The 15760-nt window shown below is 37.6% G+C and overlaps 1 protein-coding gene and 1 pseudogene across 1 annotated transcript; one reads left to right on the top strand and one right to left on the bottom strand.

Annotated features, from left to right (window-relative positions):
* Positions 1-4508: 4508 nt before the first annotated feature.
* LOC131298738 (28 kDa ribonucleoprotein, chloroplastic-like) lies at positions 4509-8333 on the bottom strand (annotated as a pseudogene).
* A 1634-nt stretch (positions 8334-9967) lies between these two features.
* Positions 9968-15154, top strand: LOC131335922 (proline transporter 2-like). Its single transcript, XM_058371478.1, has 8 exons — positions 9968-10198; positions 10380-10604; positions 10916-11010; positions 11298-11484; positions 12466-12590; positions 13118-13333; positions 13983-14213; positions 14918-15154. The coding sequence occupies exons 1-8, from the start codon at positions 10069-10071 to the stop codon at positions 15065-15067; spliced, it is 1359 nt and encodes a 452-aa protein (XP_058227461.1). The 5' UTR covers positions 9968-10068; the 3' UTR covers positions 15068-15154.
* Positions 15155-15760: the final 606 nt, after the last annotated feature.

Genomic DNA, 15760 nt, shown 5'->3' with positions numbered 1-15760 from the left:
ATGGCGGGTAAGCTCAAACTTTCTTTCTGCAGAGGGAGTCTAAGAGAGAGAATGGAGTTTTGAAAATGGAACGAAAACCCAAAAATACCCTAAAAAGTGGGGTGGCGTATGTAAAACGTCACCCCAGACACCGTTTGAGTGTTCCGTTCCCCAAAATACGTCTGTCCGTATTTAATGTAAGCAATACAATGATCGACACATGTAAAGCTTAGGACTAAAAAGCCTGTCCCGGCCAAACGAAGAGATGTTTTTGCCTTGGCTAAATGATGAAAAATTGCACCGAATTTATGAAATAAGGTGCAGGAACAGAATAAATTTGCTCGATAAATTAAAAGCTTTACTCATCGTCTGAGTATAACATAACGAGTAAAGCTGGGGAGCAATTGTAGGGAGGTATTCCCGAATAGGTCCAAGGAGGGCCCGAACACATTGTAAAAGGGAGTCATCGTGTTATATAGTATTCGGCAATATGGACCAGTGACATGAGAAGTCGTTGGTCCAGGAAGGTTGTACGGGGTCTAGGTCCGATTGACATGAAAAGTCATTAGTCCAAGTAGCTTGTTCGGCAATGAGAATGCCGAACAAGAAGGAGAGCTCCAAAGAAGACAATGGTCTAAATAATTGATAAAAAACCAGTTGCATGTGAAGTGACTGGTCTATGCAGTTTGTTCGGCGATGAGACAGCTGAATAATGAAAGAAATCCAATCAGATGTTGGAGTAAAGGAAACACTCTGGAAGGGTCTAGAAACAGTGGTATTCCGTTAAGGAATAAGATCCCGAGAGAGTAGGATCTAGAAAAGATACCCAACGGGAATGAGATGTTCGGCTTGTTACGGTCAAGAGCCACGAGAAGCTGATACATTCTAGTGCTGATCAAAGCATTACTAGAATTTGTCCCCCTACAACATTGAATGTTTCCGGCGTTAATACTCACATACACTTTGCGTAATTGTACTCTTCGAGTTCGAGAGAGAGTTTTCTCTGGTGTTGTTTCGTCGGATACTCGGTTTGGTGTTTTGCTTCTCCTTTTGAAATATTTTGAAGCAAGTTCTTTTCTCCATAATGCCTTCCGAAATTCCTTGGAATATCATACGTCTTTTGGCTCCTTTTCTTCCATTGTTTAACATCATTTTGGGAGACTCTTCAACACCTCCAAGTCTTGAGGATATTCTTTGGTTTAAAGAATGGAAAGAGGTCTTCGCAAGGCGAGGCCTCTTGGATGAGAGTCAATCGGTGATGATTGATATCTCTTCTGATGAAGAGGACTCTTTTGTGGTAGGACGTTCAGTCAAAAACGTTGCGGCTAGTCTGGTTAAAGAAATATCGAAACATGGGTCTCAGGAAATTGGAAAGGATTCATCTGCGTATGATGATCTTCATAGTGCAAACGAGATGGCTCCAATGGAAATTATGGAGGATTCTGATGAATCTACCGCAGTGATGGGAGGTTCGCCTGACGGTGTCAACCGTGAATTGTTCCCTCCGCCAGGTTTTGAAGGAGTGAACGAGTGTGTTTTTGCTCCGACTCCTTTGTGTGGATTATGGACAATGGAAATGGCGAGAAAGAAACATAATGATGTTTTTGGTCATAAAGGGCCGATAATTATTCTCACGGCGCGCAAGAGCGTTCCTTGTCCTGGATCATTAAAGAAGATTAAATTTTCGGTTGATTAGGGTGTTATAGTGTGACTTATCATATTGATTTTGATTTATGTGTCCACATGCTAAGTAGGTTTTATCTACAGTTGGAGATGTATGTTGTGAACTCTTGTGCTTAAATAAAGAATGTTAAGTTGGCAATTACGATTCTTTATTTGGTGTATGCATATTTTGAGTTCATGATTATGAAGTTGTTTATATCATTTGATACAGATATGGCTGGAAATAATTAGTAGATGATTATTTTCACGGTGATTAATGTACCATTATTTCCTGGCATGTAATATGCATGTGATATAATAGATTTCCTTGTTTTCATCCTTCTCCAATAATGCCTTATTACATTTAAATGTACTTTATTGGTTGGTAAGGAGAACTTATTTCATAGTTTGGTTCCCTTTGGTAAGACTCAATTATTGGAGTTTGTTCCATGGAGATGGAGACAGTAGAGAAGGGAAAGTGGAGAGAGATACGTGAATTTACACGGCTACTTATAACCAAATTGGTATGCAATGAATTTTGTTGCATTTCATGTACCAGATGGAGAGAATAAAATAATACGAGAGAACAAGGTATGAGTGTTAAGTTATACGGTTTATTTTGTGGTCTTTGGTGCACAAAAGTTAGACTGTTCAAGTAGAATAGTAGCAACTATTCGCATGTAACTGCTAGTTATTGGTAGGCAACGGGTCAATGTAACTTCTCACTTAGATGCCATTTCGGAATAAGTGTGTCAGTTTATTATTATTCTTTATATGTAGAGCATCTCTCTATCAAGTGAGATTTCTTGACACTTGCTTTTATGGAATGATCATGTTTCTAAAATGTTTCTTTTATGAGCATAAAAAAGGTTTGATTGATGAAATCTTTTGCCATATTTAGTGTCAGAAATCATTTTGTATTGCCAATGGTTTATGTGGCCTGTCAAAGGTGATGCCTGACATGGTATTTGTGTCATGGTAGTGTTTCGGTAACACGGAAATGTGTTATGTGGCTCTTGATGAGCAGTGTTTGACGGCCTTGATGGAATCGTGTTGGGAAAGTACAAGGTTACAATACTGTTGAACACGTGGTTGGTGGTTAACCGAATTGGTGGCTATTTAAATTATCTCGAATGTTTTGCTTTACGCAAATGCTAGATATGTAATTTTCATATCTTTGATTCGGATGACATTTCCAAATTGAACATACCATCATAAGTTCTTAAGTTTATATACATGTTCTTTGCATAAGGTAATCAAAATGGTATTTGTTTTGAATTCATTACATGGATGAGTTTGTTTTTATGAGGAAATAAAAATGGACGGGACTCTTCTCTTGCCATTTACCAAAATACACTTTGACGTATACATATTAATGTATTTTATGTGAAGGTTAAGGATTTAACCAGTGGTATTACCTGAAAGGTGTGGCTTTTGGATTTAACCTTAATGGTGTAACCATTGGAGGCTAAATAAAGCGGTGTGGTGTTTGGATTTAAAAGAAGAGTCCTAACTTTTTCTAGAAGTGGAGATTAAATGAAATGTTATTTTCATTGGAAGGAATGTTGATTATGTGGCCTGTCGGTCACATGTTCTCCTGTGTGTATTGGAGATTAAACAAAGATATGGAATGGAATGACAAATTCCTATTATCTTGGTTGCATAGTTGTTCAATGAGAAACTACACCACAGGTCGTGATTGTAAGCACTCAAAATGCTATTTTATTCATCCCAAGGTAGAGTGCTTGATACTTGTAATGTGTAAACAAAGGAGGATGAGCTATTTAGCTCTTAATAGATTTTAGGTGCTGTTGTTACAGGGGCACTGGTAAGAATTTACCTATGTGAGCGTGGAAGTGGTGCCGCTTTCTATAGGTCAAGGGGGCTAGACCTTAAAGCGCTCATGAAATCAAGATATAGACTCAAGGCCAGTTCACGGGTCAACCGATTGGGATATCTGCATTACTTGAAGGATTGTGTGTGAGACATGTCCGGTTAGTCACTAAAGGACAACTAGTTCAAAGATACGTCTACTATGCTGCCTGACTAGCTTTGACATGGTTCACTAAGTGGATGGTTGAAGTCGTGAGACACTATTCATATATGCACAAGCCTTCTGAGAGAACCAAGAACTCTTGTTCATTATTTCGAAAATGGTGGGGGATTGTTGGAGTTTTTCAAAATAAAATTGGATTTTAGTTTGGAATTTTCGGAAAGGTACTAAATGAGAATTTTGTGAAAGGTTGCTATATTTTTTCGCATGAGTTGTGACTTTATGTAAATGGTGGTAACACCCATTAAATTGGGGTGTGTTCATTTGGAAAGATGTGATTGTTAGGAAGGGATGTAAATCATGGGGTGCCTCCAAGAGGCATGACCCTTCCTAATTAATTGTTTAAAGGATGTCTACTAATAGGCATGTTCTTCTCTATTAATTGTCTTCGAAAGACATGATCTTTCCTAATTGGTGTCGTCAAAGGACATGACCATTTCTTATGGTTGTTTACTAGAGTAACAACCTTTCATACAATGGTGCTTATAAGTCTATAAATAGGCCATTTGTAAAGTCATTCAAGGAGCAGAAAATTTCATACTGAATTGCTCTCTTTTTCTCTACACATTCTCTTCCTAGAAATGGCAAACTGATATTCTGTTATATCTCAAAATAGAGTAACAGTTCTTGGTTCTTCTACATTTGCTTAGCGGATATTCTATCTGTCTCCGTTTGTGCAAACAATGACAGAAAGAACCTAGAGTTCGGATTCGATTTATCTTAAAGGCAGATTTGCTGTAACCCGGTGCACACCTTCTGGTGCGGGCAAATACTGTCTTTAGGAAAGCGTTTTCCTAACGTGACTCGAATGTTTCTACCATTCCAAATTTGAAGAGATGACGCCATCACTTTCATCATAATGAAGACCGGATTTCCAATAGCTCTTGCCCCTACAACTCTATACGTACAGTCACTTCTAACAAAGAAATACTCGGTGTAATTAGGGTACCTGTCCATTAAGGTTGGCAATCGCATCATTCATTTCAGCCTCTGTCGACATTGCTACAAATCCAATCCCTCATGAACGGAGAGTGCTCCTACCTTTAACTATCCGAGCATCCACCACCTTACCACGTTCGCTGAAAAGCTGTTCAAGGCGTTTATCATCCACATCAAATGGCAAATTGGCAACAAAAACTTTGTGAGTAAGACCAGGTTGACCCAGCGATGATCCTCTGGGAGTAGCCTAGTGCACTATCAAGAGCCTTCCATTTAAATCCTGTTAATCGTGTTCCACAGAATATTTAAGTCTCCAACAAGAAGGAAAACCAAATAAAAGCTCTAAAGCTCGAGCATACGTGTGATCTGACAGTGTACAAAGGGAAAGAATCTAGAGAAAATACAATAGTACAATCTCATGCACGGTCATCTCTAACTTAGGCAATGCTTAGGTTCTCCCCACCACACGGGGCACATAATCAACATTCACAATTTCACACCATCAGGATAAGTCCTTTTTCAAACAGATGACTCATATAATGAACTCACCGTTCAACAAATTAACCGTTGTCTGATCAAGGTAGATTCTAAGGTCACAGTGCACTAGGTGGGGTAGTAATCCATTCATTGTTTGTGCTATTTTTCATCTGTCTAATCTCATACTTATCTTACTTTGTCCATGCAGAGAATTCCAAGATGCGTTGAAAAGCTAATCAGAAGGCAAATTCGGGGGCTTCAAGCGTTATACAGTTGTTTTCATTTGCTTGTCATTCATAAGTCAACCTTGGACAATTACAGAGGCCACAATTATCGCAGACAACCATGAATGTGGGAAAGATCACGACGCAAGTGTAAGATCTCCCATGCAAAATTCCATAAGGTTGCCACATACTGCGATTTCCTAAACTTTGAAGAAAACTCAAAGAAGAATAAATGTCTTCACTAGAAACACATAAGGGTTGATGTGATTAACTTGGATTCATTTACTTCTACATGAGAGTCTTCTTCCCATTAATACAAGGATGTAATGAAAGGTCCACAGTCCACGTACACCACTGCCTGCTTGCTATAAAGCTCACGACAATTCTTCTGACCTTCTATCTTATTCCTTCAATTTTTCTTTTCCAGTTGAAATAAAATCAATACTGGCATTGGAACCATTAGTTTTCTGTTCCAACAGCACGAGTGAATTGAAAGGCAAAACAAGTCAGAAAAGAGATACGACTGTTTTTGCGCATCTTCTACAAATAAGACACGGCTGTGTTGGATACTGATGCTTTTTGGGATAACCAATAAATTAGCAATATGTTTCCTAGTTATGACACTTTAATAACACTTGTAGGACGACCATAGCGCAACCATAGTTTTAAATCGCGGTATCGGTCGCCGTCGCGGTATCGGTCGCGGTATATCGGTATCGGGACGTATCGGTGATACGTCGCGGGAATCGGGTGTCGCGGTCGTGAATTTTTAAAAATCATCAGCAACATGTATAAAACTGGAAAAATATACTTTTGCAGCTTTTGCCCCCAACATTGGCTTACTTTTCTCTAGTCCCACGTTGGCAAGTTACAAATTTTTTATCTACTTTAAATGAATTTGCACTTTAGTGAGTTTGTGAATGAGGACTCAAGGAGAGGTCTCGCGCTCTCAGAAAAATGGGCGGCAATTTGGAAAACTGATTGGGAATCCAGTTAACCGGGTGCGCGTCACGAGTTATTCGCGCAGGAGGGGTGCAAATCCGTACCGGCCGATATTTAAAACTATGAGCGCAACTCATGTCCCTTCTTAGGATGTTAGATATTCCAACCTTTGTTCAACAACCTAAATACCATTGATACTTTCATTTTAATGCTCTTTTTCCTTCAGCAACCACAAAGTACTCTAGCAGATGCTGATTAGAGCACCCCCGGTTTAGAGGTGCACTCATCATTTCCTATTTGAGCACCTAGATATTGCTTTCTCGAATGATATTAATACAAATAATGAAATGCCTAGTTATTCTTCTCGAAATTACGGTTTTTCTTAGCCACTAAATAGACTAGCATAATTGTGCAGTGAGAAATATCAACGAGGGTCAACACATTAACATAAATCTCTAATTGCATTTTACATTTTTGGTACTCAACGAACTAGTATCAACCAAGCAAGCAGATCCATGATCAATAAAATGTTACTCAATACTCTTAGCCTAAACAGCAAGCATGTCGATTTGTAAGGTGGCATAGGTTCCTTATAGCCCAAATCTGTCCCCAAAAATAATGGTAATTAATGACCATTTATCTGATACATCTACACTGTCCCGCATGCTGAAAAGGCAGAACTTAAAAGGGAGAACAATGCTTTGCGGGAACCCTGTTGCCAATCCAGAGAAAATGCATAAACAACTTACAAAGTGATGGAACATTTCGACAGCCTTATCAGCTTCTTCAACAGTGCTCATGTTGATAAATCCGAACCCACGACTCTCACCAGTCTCACTGTAGCACATAACCTGCATAAAACAGACCCTCAAACTTACCCACATTCCAAGTTCATCTAAATCGAACAGATCCACATCGAAAACCCTCCCTTCGTCTCCATATATCCTCGGATAAAAAAGAAAAGAAAAGAAAAGAAAAGGAGTCTCCACATATGATCAAATCAAAATGACCCACATCAAAAACCCTCCTTCGTCCCCATAAATCATCCAAATACTAACCCAATCAAAGTGATCCACCTCAAAACCTCCCCTAATCCCCATAAATCATCCAAATTAACCATAATCAAAATGAGCCACATCATTAAACCCTCCTCAGTCCCCATAAATGATCTATATTTAACCTAAAGGAAATTGCGCCGGACACATCCCCAAACACAAATGTGTCCACTCTCCTGCCGTGCGTGTGGTTTCTATGTCCATCGTCTAATCCAACGTGCATCGAATGGCTCCGAACACAATGTGTCTGCATCTGTGTCCGGATATCTGTCCACGGCTGTAGCATTGATCTTAGCTAGAATCAAACTGACCCACATCGAAAACATGTCTTCCATTTTAATAGATTCCTTTATACCATTTTCGTTCTAGGTTAGGTTAATGGACAATTTAGTAACTAACTTTGAAACATATGTATTTCTAATGAGTATAATGGATACCTAGTTAAACCTTTTTCGAGCATTAAATATAATAACTCAATTATTAGGGATTGACTCCTTTGTAATTTCGTCCCTGAATCGAAATTCTGGCTCCGCCCTTGTGCATAATTATTCATACATCAACAAAAGGACCCATTTTAATCTACCAAACGCAAGCAAGATTATTACCTCAGCAATGTCAACAACACCCGCCTGCTGAAACAGCTGAGCTAACTTCTCACCATCAATACCATTAACCATCCTCCAAGTTCCCCACAAAAAGCCTCACTCCCAATTCTTCATCTTCTGAGGCGGAGACTGTGGTAGAATAATGGGTACGTGTAGAATTTGCGGGAAAGAACGGAAATTGGGGTTTAGAGTGAGATAAAGAGAGGTGGATTTTGATGGGTTTGGAAAGATCTTGGTAGGAAGAAGTTTTGGTGGTGGTAAAGATTGCTGGAAGGGAAAATAGGCAACCATTTGGAGCAGATGATAATAAGGACTTGTAAACAGGTTTAACTGAACAATACATTGCTGTATCTACTACTAGTTTCTATAGAAGAAGAAGAAGAAGAAGAAGAAAAAGAAGTCGCTATGGAAGGAAGAAGAAGAAGCTACTTTGGCGGACAGTGCAAACTAGGCTTAACTACATCATGTCCCCTAAACTATCATAATGTTTCAAATTACCTCCTGAATTGTAAGACCTTGCACTTGACATTAAACTGTCTAAATCTAAAACTCGGCCATTTGATTTCTCCCTTTGCATTTATCTCAGTATTCTTCCTTTTATTCCTACTATTCTTTTTCTCTTTTAAGGGATCCGCAATTGGAGCATCATTAGTTCAGAGATCTGCAGTGTTGGTCAAAGGCGAATCCAACCACGGACCAACCACCCTATAATTCAGAATATGTGGTGGAAAATAGTATTCGGATTGGCGGCATTTCTAGCAGACACAAACTTGTACATAGTTACGGTCCAAACAAGTGTATTTCTACACTCATAATGACAATTGATTTTATACATCTACTTGATATAGAGGTCTAAACTTGTGTTCACATACATAACCATCATTTTATTTTACACGCGTGACCAAAAATTTGTTGGTAACTTAGAAATATAGGGAATTTGTTAACTCCACACACTCATATATTTACTTTAAGATTTTCTTTTCATCAAAGGGGCCAATCTTATAGAACATTAATAAAATTAACCTAAAACACTAGTACAATTAAAGAGAATATTTAAGGTATGTTTGATTGGATGGAATCAAGATTTGAATAAAATTGTCATTACAATGACTTACTTATTCCAATGTTTGATTCACCATTGAATAATGGAATGATGATTCCAAATGTAATTACTATTCACCTTAGTAAAAAAATTATCATTCCATCCAAAAAACTAAAGAATTGTTATTTCATTTTTTTGTCACACCAAAATTACTAGTGTCACTCTAACATTCAAAATTGCCACACCAAATATTACTATTGTCACTTAAAAAAATGCTATTGCTACTCCAAAAATTACTATTGTCACCCAAAAAATAATTATTGTCACTCCAAAAATTACTATTGCCACACTATTTTATTGGAGATGAGAATAACTATTCACGTTCTTAATTCTATTCCTATTCACGTTCCATTCCATCCAACTAAACGCACCCTTAGAGTTGGTCAGAGCCTCGGCCGACAGTACTCCATCCCGTCCGCCGTTGTTGACTTCCCATTTTTAGCCCTCCAATGGAGCGTTGGCTACCCACACATATAAATAGGTACATATTCTATACAAATTTTTTGTGGGGTCCATCTTAAGTCTCATACAAATAATCTGAGCCATTAATTAACTGTAAACCATTTTTTCAAGGGCTCCCGCAAAAAAAATCAGCTCAATTCGATACTTATAGATACTCCATCCAATTATCTTTCTTTTCATTTTGATTTCTGGATAATGAATAGTTAAATGATTTGATCGAGCATCTATAGATATCGGATTGAGCTAATTTTTTGCGAGAGCCCTTGAAAAAATGTTCTACATTTAATGAATGACTCGGATTGTTTGTGTGAAACCTGAGGTGGGCCCCACAAAAAATCTATGTAGAATATGTACCTTATTTATATGTGTGCTTAGACTTTTGGCTGAAATAGTGTGGTGATCGACAAATTGAATATGTTATCGATATCTATCTCCTACTATCTTATTGATCTCACTTTTCAAAAGAAGACAGTGATTTCAACCACCGTGATTATTTATCCCCATAAATTTCTTGGTTAGTGACAAAGCCTATAGTTTTGTGCTCTCTGAAAATACCCCCATAGAAAAAATGGGTACAGAAAACAAGAACAACAACAACAATATAGAAGCTCTAAGTGTTGAAGAAGGTCCAGAAGCAGTACTAAAGGGTGGTCCAACTAATGACTATGGCCCAACTTCAGCTCACACCGTTGACCATGGTCTGTTTGATCGTTTTCGTCTCCGTTAACTGCCCTTTTTTTTTTTAGAAAACCAGATGTTCGGGCCAGTTTATCCCGCCCCTCGACTAATTTTGAGAGAGAGTACCAAAGCATCCATTAACTGCTTTGCTTACACATGTATATATAGTAGAGGTTTTGATGCGAGAAAATATATTTGCAGATTCATGGGGGCAAGTTGGGCTGATGCTAGTTACAGCCTTCAACTGTGGATACATATTGAGCTTTTCAAATCTCATGTTGGTGCCTCTGGGTTGGATTTGGGGTATCATTTGCTTATGTGTTGTTGGGCTCTACACTGCTTATGCTAATTGGCTCTTGGCCGGATTCCACTTCATTGATGGCCAGAGGTTCATTAGATACAGAGATCTCATGGGCTTTCTTTACGGTGAGTTTCCTACAGTCGGTGAAAATCTTTACATAAATTGACCCATAAATTGACCTTATGGAACTGTTTGCCACAACGATGTGTGAATATCAGTGTTTTTAAAAGTCGTTAGGTGTTAGTCAGGTGGAGGACAGGTGCCTACTGTCCGACTAGTCGGACGCCTAGGTGTCGGACCCTCGCCTAGCACCGTAGAACGCTGGTGAATATTTTAAAGCAATATTGAACTTTTGTTTGCTTTAAACTGAAAAAATCAAGACTCCATATTCTTCTTTCTTTTTCTATGGATAACCCTTTGTTTCTTTCTTTTGAAGGAAGACAAATGTTTTATCTTACATGGGTTTTCCAGTTTTTGACCCTTCTTCTTGGGAACATGGGATTCATACTTCTTGGAGGAAGAGCACTCAAGGTATATATAGTTGGAATTAACCTCACTTGTTGTATATTTGGAGAGAAATTTCATAAATACAACTTCTTTCTATATATAGTTTTTGGTTTTTCTAGTTGGCGTAGCAAGAATTATCGAAGTACGCTTCGACTTCAAAGTACGCCTATCAAAATAAAAATATATGAACAGTTCAACTGCTTCACCACTTTGTAAAGTACATATATCATGCATTCAGTGTACGTACATGCGAGACTGCAGTAATGCGTACTTATACTAATATTTTTTGGATTATTTTTGCAATTAATCAGGAAATCAATTCAGAGTTGAGTAACTCACCACTAAGGCTGCAATATTTTATCATGATCACCGGAGCAACTTATTTCATGTTTGCATTTTTGGTTCCAACAATGTCAGCAATGAGAAGGTGGTTAGGAATCTCTACCGTCCTTACCTTCACTTACATTCTCATCCTTCTGGTAGTGCTTGTAAAAGATGGTAGGTCCTTTTCCTTTCCAAATGATTCGGTTTTTTTTCCCCTTTGGACTTTATTTTTTTATTTTTTTTATTTTAACTGTTTTGACCATATTGTCATATACTAACAAAGATCGAATAAAAAAATACTAAGAAAGAAAGTGGCATGCATGAGAAAACTAAGAAGTGTTTTTTATAAGGTTGCACATTTGAATCTCATGACGCTCAATACTATAACCTTTGGGACCACTAGAGGATTCGTCCAATCGTTAATTTCAGAGCTTGAAAATTAAATGAGATGAGCGCAAGCTGCTCGAACATCCGGTTATAAAAAAATTGTCATCTCCGAACAAAAAAAAAAAAATACAAAAAGCAAAGGCAGTGGCAATAAAGTTAAAAAATTTAGTACACTCAACATAGACACACACGTGTCGTCATGTTGTAGTTGGTGTATATCTGTTTGTGGACAGGTGTCTTACATTCTCGTTCTTCTACTCTTCCCAGGCAGAGCCAACCCTGAGTTAAAACATGTGTTGAGGTCGCTTTCGGCCTCCAAAAAAATTTCGAATTAAAAGGGCCCATCCTACTAATATACAACAACAATCATACAAACTACTCACATCAAATTGTGTGTGGGTCCCATATTTGATGTGAGTGAATTTGTGTAGTGTGTATGAACTCCATATTTAATATGAGTAGTTTGTGTGTGATTATAGCATGACTGGTGATAAATGAATTCATCATATCACACTCCCATTTGACGATTTCAGCAGCAGTGACATTTTGTAAGTCTCAATGTGTGTGTTGTGCATGTAGACAAATCATATTGATCAGATAAAGATTTAACTGGAGAATCTTATTTTACAAAATACATGAGATGTGTGTAGCCTCATTGAAATTAATTAATGGCCCCCTCGTGCTTATACGGATCTTGATAGATGTGCTATATATTGCTATGCGATATGCATATACATGAATAGTAGTAATTAAAAACCAATCTTCCAGGGAAAACCAACGAAAACGCAGAATACAAGATTAGTGGAAGCAAAGTGGACAAGGTGTTGAATCCCTTTGGTGCAATTTCAGCCATTATTGTTTGCAACTCCTCGGGCTTGCTATTGGAGATTCAGGTTATAATAAGCTTTCTTGATAATCAGAAATTAACCACAATCAGATATGTGTACTGATTCGGAACCCTCGAACTCGAGAAAGGGTGGATCGATCGATCTATATCCTTAGCTTTTGCCTTGCTTTTCTAATTCGTCTTGACGAGAGAAAATTTTAAAAGTAAAATCCCACTAACACAAGATTAAGCAATAATTTACTAGACACAAATAGTTCGCGAGCATATTTTTTTGTGCTTTTGGAATTTTTTTCCAAGTTCAGTCCAACTTATTATTTTTTACTTTCTTAACTTCACTCGTCCAGATGAATTCAAAAAGTCAAAATATAACCACAAAAATTTATTAAATGTTCACAACCAAATAAGTCATTGTTTTGTCGTAAATGTTGTCCATGTAAATTTCGCGGGATATGCTTCAGCACACACTCCTAACTTTTTCAGGAAACGTTATACCGTTATACCTATCTTTAGTGAAAGTTACGCCTCCTCAGGTGAAACGTTACGGTTTGTTTGTTTACGTATGTATATATGCAGTCGACTCTGCGCAGGCCGGCAGTTGAAAACATGAGAAAAGCCTTGTATCTACAGTACTCAGTGGGACTCATGGTATACTACGGGGTGAGCATTGTGGGCTACTGGGCTTATGGTTCGACAGTATCCGAGTATCTCCCCAAAGAGCTTAGTGGACCCAAGTGGGTTAAAATCCTGATTAATGCAGCAGTTTTCGTACAATCTATTATCTCCCAACATGTAAGCTCCTGCTGCTCTTGGCTTTCATTTGGTCCATTTCATCATTTCTTGCGATAATAGTAAGCTCTCACCCTGTCTTCTTTTTATAATCGGGATGTTTGGACGCGCATTTTGACTAATTCCGAAACCCTGAAGTTGACGACAAATGGGCAAATCCTCTTTCCTGTTGAAATTCTAGAGATGGGTATAATAGATAAAATAAGTGCTTTTAAGTGTCTAATGAATTATGTGAAGAATACATCCCTTTCAACCATATATCATAATCCTAAAATTAATTGACCTTTAAGGGAAGTGCCACGTGACTCGCGTTGTTTCTGATGTTCGACATTGCACCTGAAGCAGCCCATTGTAAGGGCAATTGAGCAAGGAGATGTATTGTGTGCACTAAACAAAAATCTAAAACCACAAATATTTACACAAACAAATACACAACACATCCACGTGAGTTTGTTGTGTATTTGTTTGTGTAAATTGTATTCGTAGTTGTAGAATGGTTGATACATGCACCTTCTATCCCTTCTATCTCCAGCTATGTCCTTCTTTTTTTTTTTTTAAAAAAAAAATGCATTTTCTATTAAAAAAAACCCCGGTCTTTTTTAAGTTATTTAACTTTGAGAAAGTTTTAATTTAGCAATTATATCTGATGCAGATGTTTATAGCACCAGTTCATGAAGCCCTTGACACCAAATTCCTGAAGCTAGACGAGAGCCTGCATTCAAGGGAAAACATCAAACGCCTCTTCTGCGTCCGAGCCTCTCTGTTCACAGGAAACACGTTGGTGACAGCAGCTTTTCCTTTCATGGGCGACTTTGTGAATTTGTTTGGCTCTTTCACTCTCATCCCCCTTACTTTTGTCTTCCCAAGCATGATCTTCATTAAGGTAATAAAATTAAAAACCTCCTAGTATTTACTACTCCATTCAATAGCTCTAGGGCTAACAAACTTCATCTATCCGTGATCCGTCTTATAATTTTTGTCCGTTACAAAAAATCGTGTCATTTTTTGGATAAAAAAACAATGCAATTGCGGAATTTTTTGAATTTTCTCGCACCACTTCAGAGATTAATTAAGGTATTTAATTTGGTACAAAAAAATTTATAAATTGTTTTATTTTGAAAAATGACACAACTTTTCACAATGTACTTGAATTATAGAGGGAGTAATTACACAACGATTAGTTCCAACAGTTTTACTCAAATCATTGTCTTTTTGATTTCCCTTGTGGATTTTTGCTAGATCAAAATTTTTCAATAAAACCGCTTGCCCTGACAAGAGAAAAGCAACAAGTACAAAATTACTACAAAAGGCAAAAATAAAATTACCGGAGGCAAAAAAATGTAAAAAAAAAACTAACAATGTCACTGCATTTTTTTTTTATCTGAACTTTTGTCAACTCTAGCCGGTATTTTAGTACTTTCCGTCTTCCTCTGATTGAGACCAATGACTAATTTCAAAAATTTCGACGAAAAGCTAAAGGAAAGTTCACTAAACACTAGTAATACTAAACATGTTTGAGCATAATCAATTCAATCCAAACCCACCCTCTACGAGTGATTTCCTTGTCTTTTCATTTTCTGTGAACAGGTTAAGGGAAAGACAGCCAGAATAGAGAAGAAGGTGTGGCATTGGACCAACATTGTCTTGTTTTCTCTCCTTGCTATAGCAACTACAATCTCTGCTGTCCGGTTAATTGTCAACAATGTTAGGGTATACCATTTCTTTGCACATACATAAGAACAACTTGGACTCATGGGTGTACATGCAATTTTCATTATCAACAATAGAGTAATAAAAAAATGAATCCGAAGCAGGGTTTCAAATCAATGTATCTGGATTCGTAACGATATCAGTGATACAGCCCTTATCACGTGGTATTGGACAATACATACACATATAACGGTGACGTAGTTTTTAAATTCAACCCCGTTGTGTACATACATAAGGGCCTAAATTTAGATTCTTTACCCTTTAGGATTAATTAGTCAGCCTAGCTTTTTCCACATATTTATTGTATCTAGATAACCAAACAAAATGGGAGCTTTTTTTGGCATTACCTTTCATTGTCTTTGCATTTTCCTAACCCAACAAAAAAAGAGGGACAGAAATCCCAACAAAAAGACAATTATCTTCTTTCATGTCAATTTGCTATAACATTCTTTCATCAAATCCAAGATACAAATTAGCAGCTAAAAGATGTAGATGGTTTCATCACCCATGCAGAACAATGCTGCTTAGTCCAACGATGTTTATGTCGAAAAGTGATATATGTCCTGCATTTAGTTTTTCCCCATTCGTTTCTGGAAAAAACCCAATCCAGACACAATATCATCCATGATGCGCGAGGAAAAACTATAAGGCCCGCGCTATCAAAATCAGAAGCCAAAGTAAATAGCATTTACGACTACTTGTCAATTAGATATACTCAAA

This window comes from Rhododendron vialii, chromosome 8a, assembly GCF_030253575.1.
Source record: "Rhododendron vialii isolate Sample 1 chromosome 8a, ASM3025357v1".
NCBI classification, from domain to species: domain Eukaryota; kingdom Viridiplantae; phylum Streptophyta; class Magnoliopsida; order Ericales; family Ericaceae; genus Rhododendron; species Rhododendron vialii.
Note: the sequence above shows the minus strand (reverse complement) of the source record. Positions and strands in the feature narration are given on the sequence as shown.

Excerpts from the sequence above, each read along its gene's own strand:
- LOC131335922 (XM_058371478.1), top strand. The coding sequence starts at position 10,069 with ATGGGTACAGAAAACAAGAACAACAACAACAATATAGAAGCTCTAAGT. Across the intron at positions 10,199-10,379 it reads AGCTCACACCGTTGACCATG|ATTCATGGGGGCAAGTTGGG; the intron begins GTCTGTTTGATC and ends ATATATTTGCAG. Across the intron at positions 11,011-11,297 it reads TTGGAGGAAGAGCACTCAAG|GAAATCAATTCAGAGTTGAG; the intron begins GTATATATAGTT and ends GCAATTAATCAG.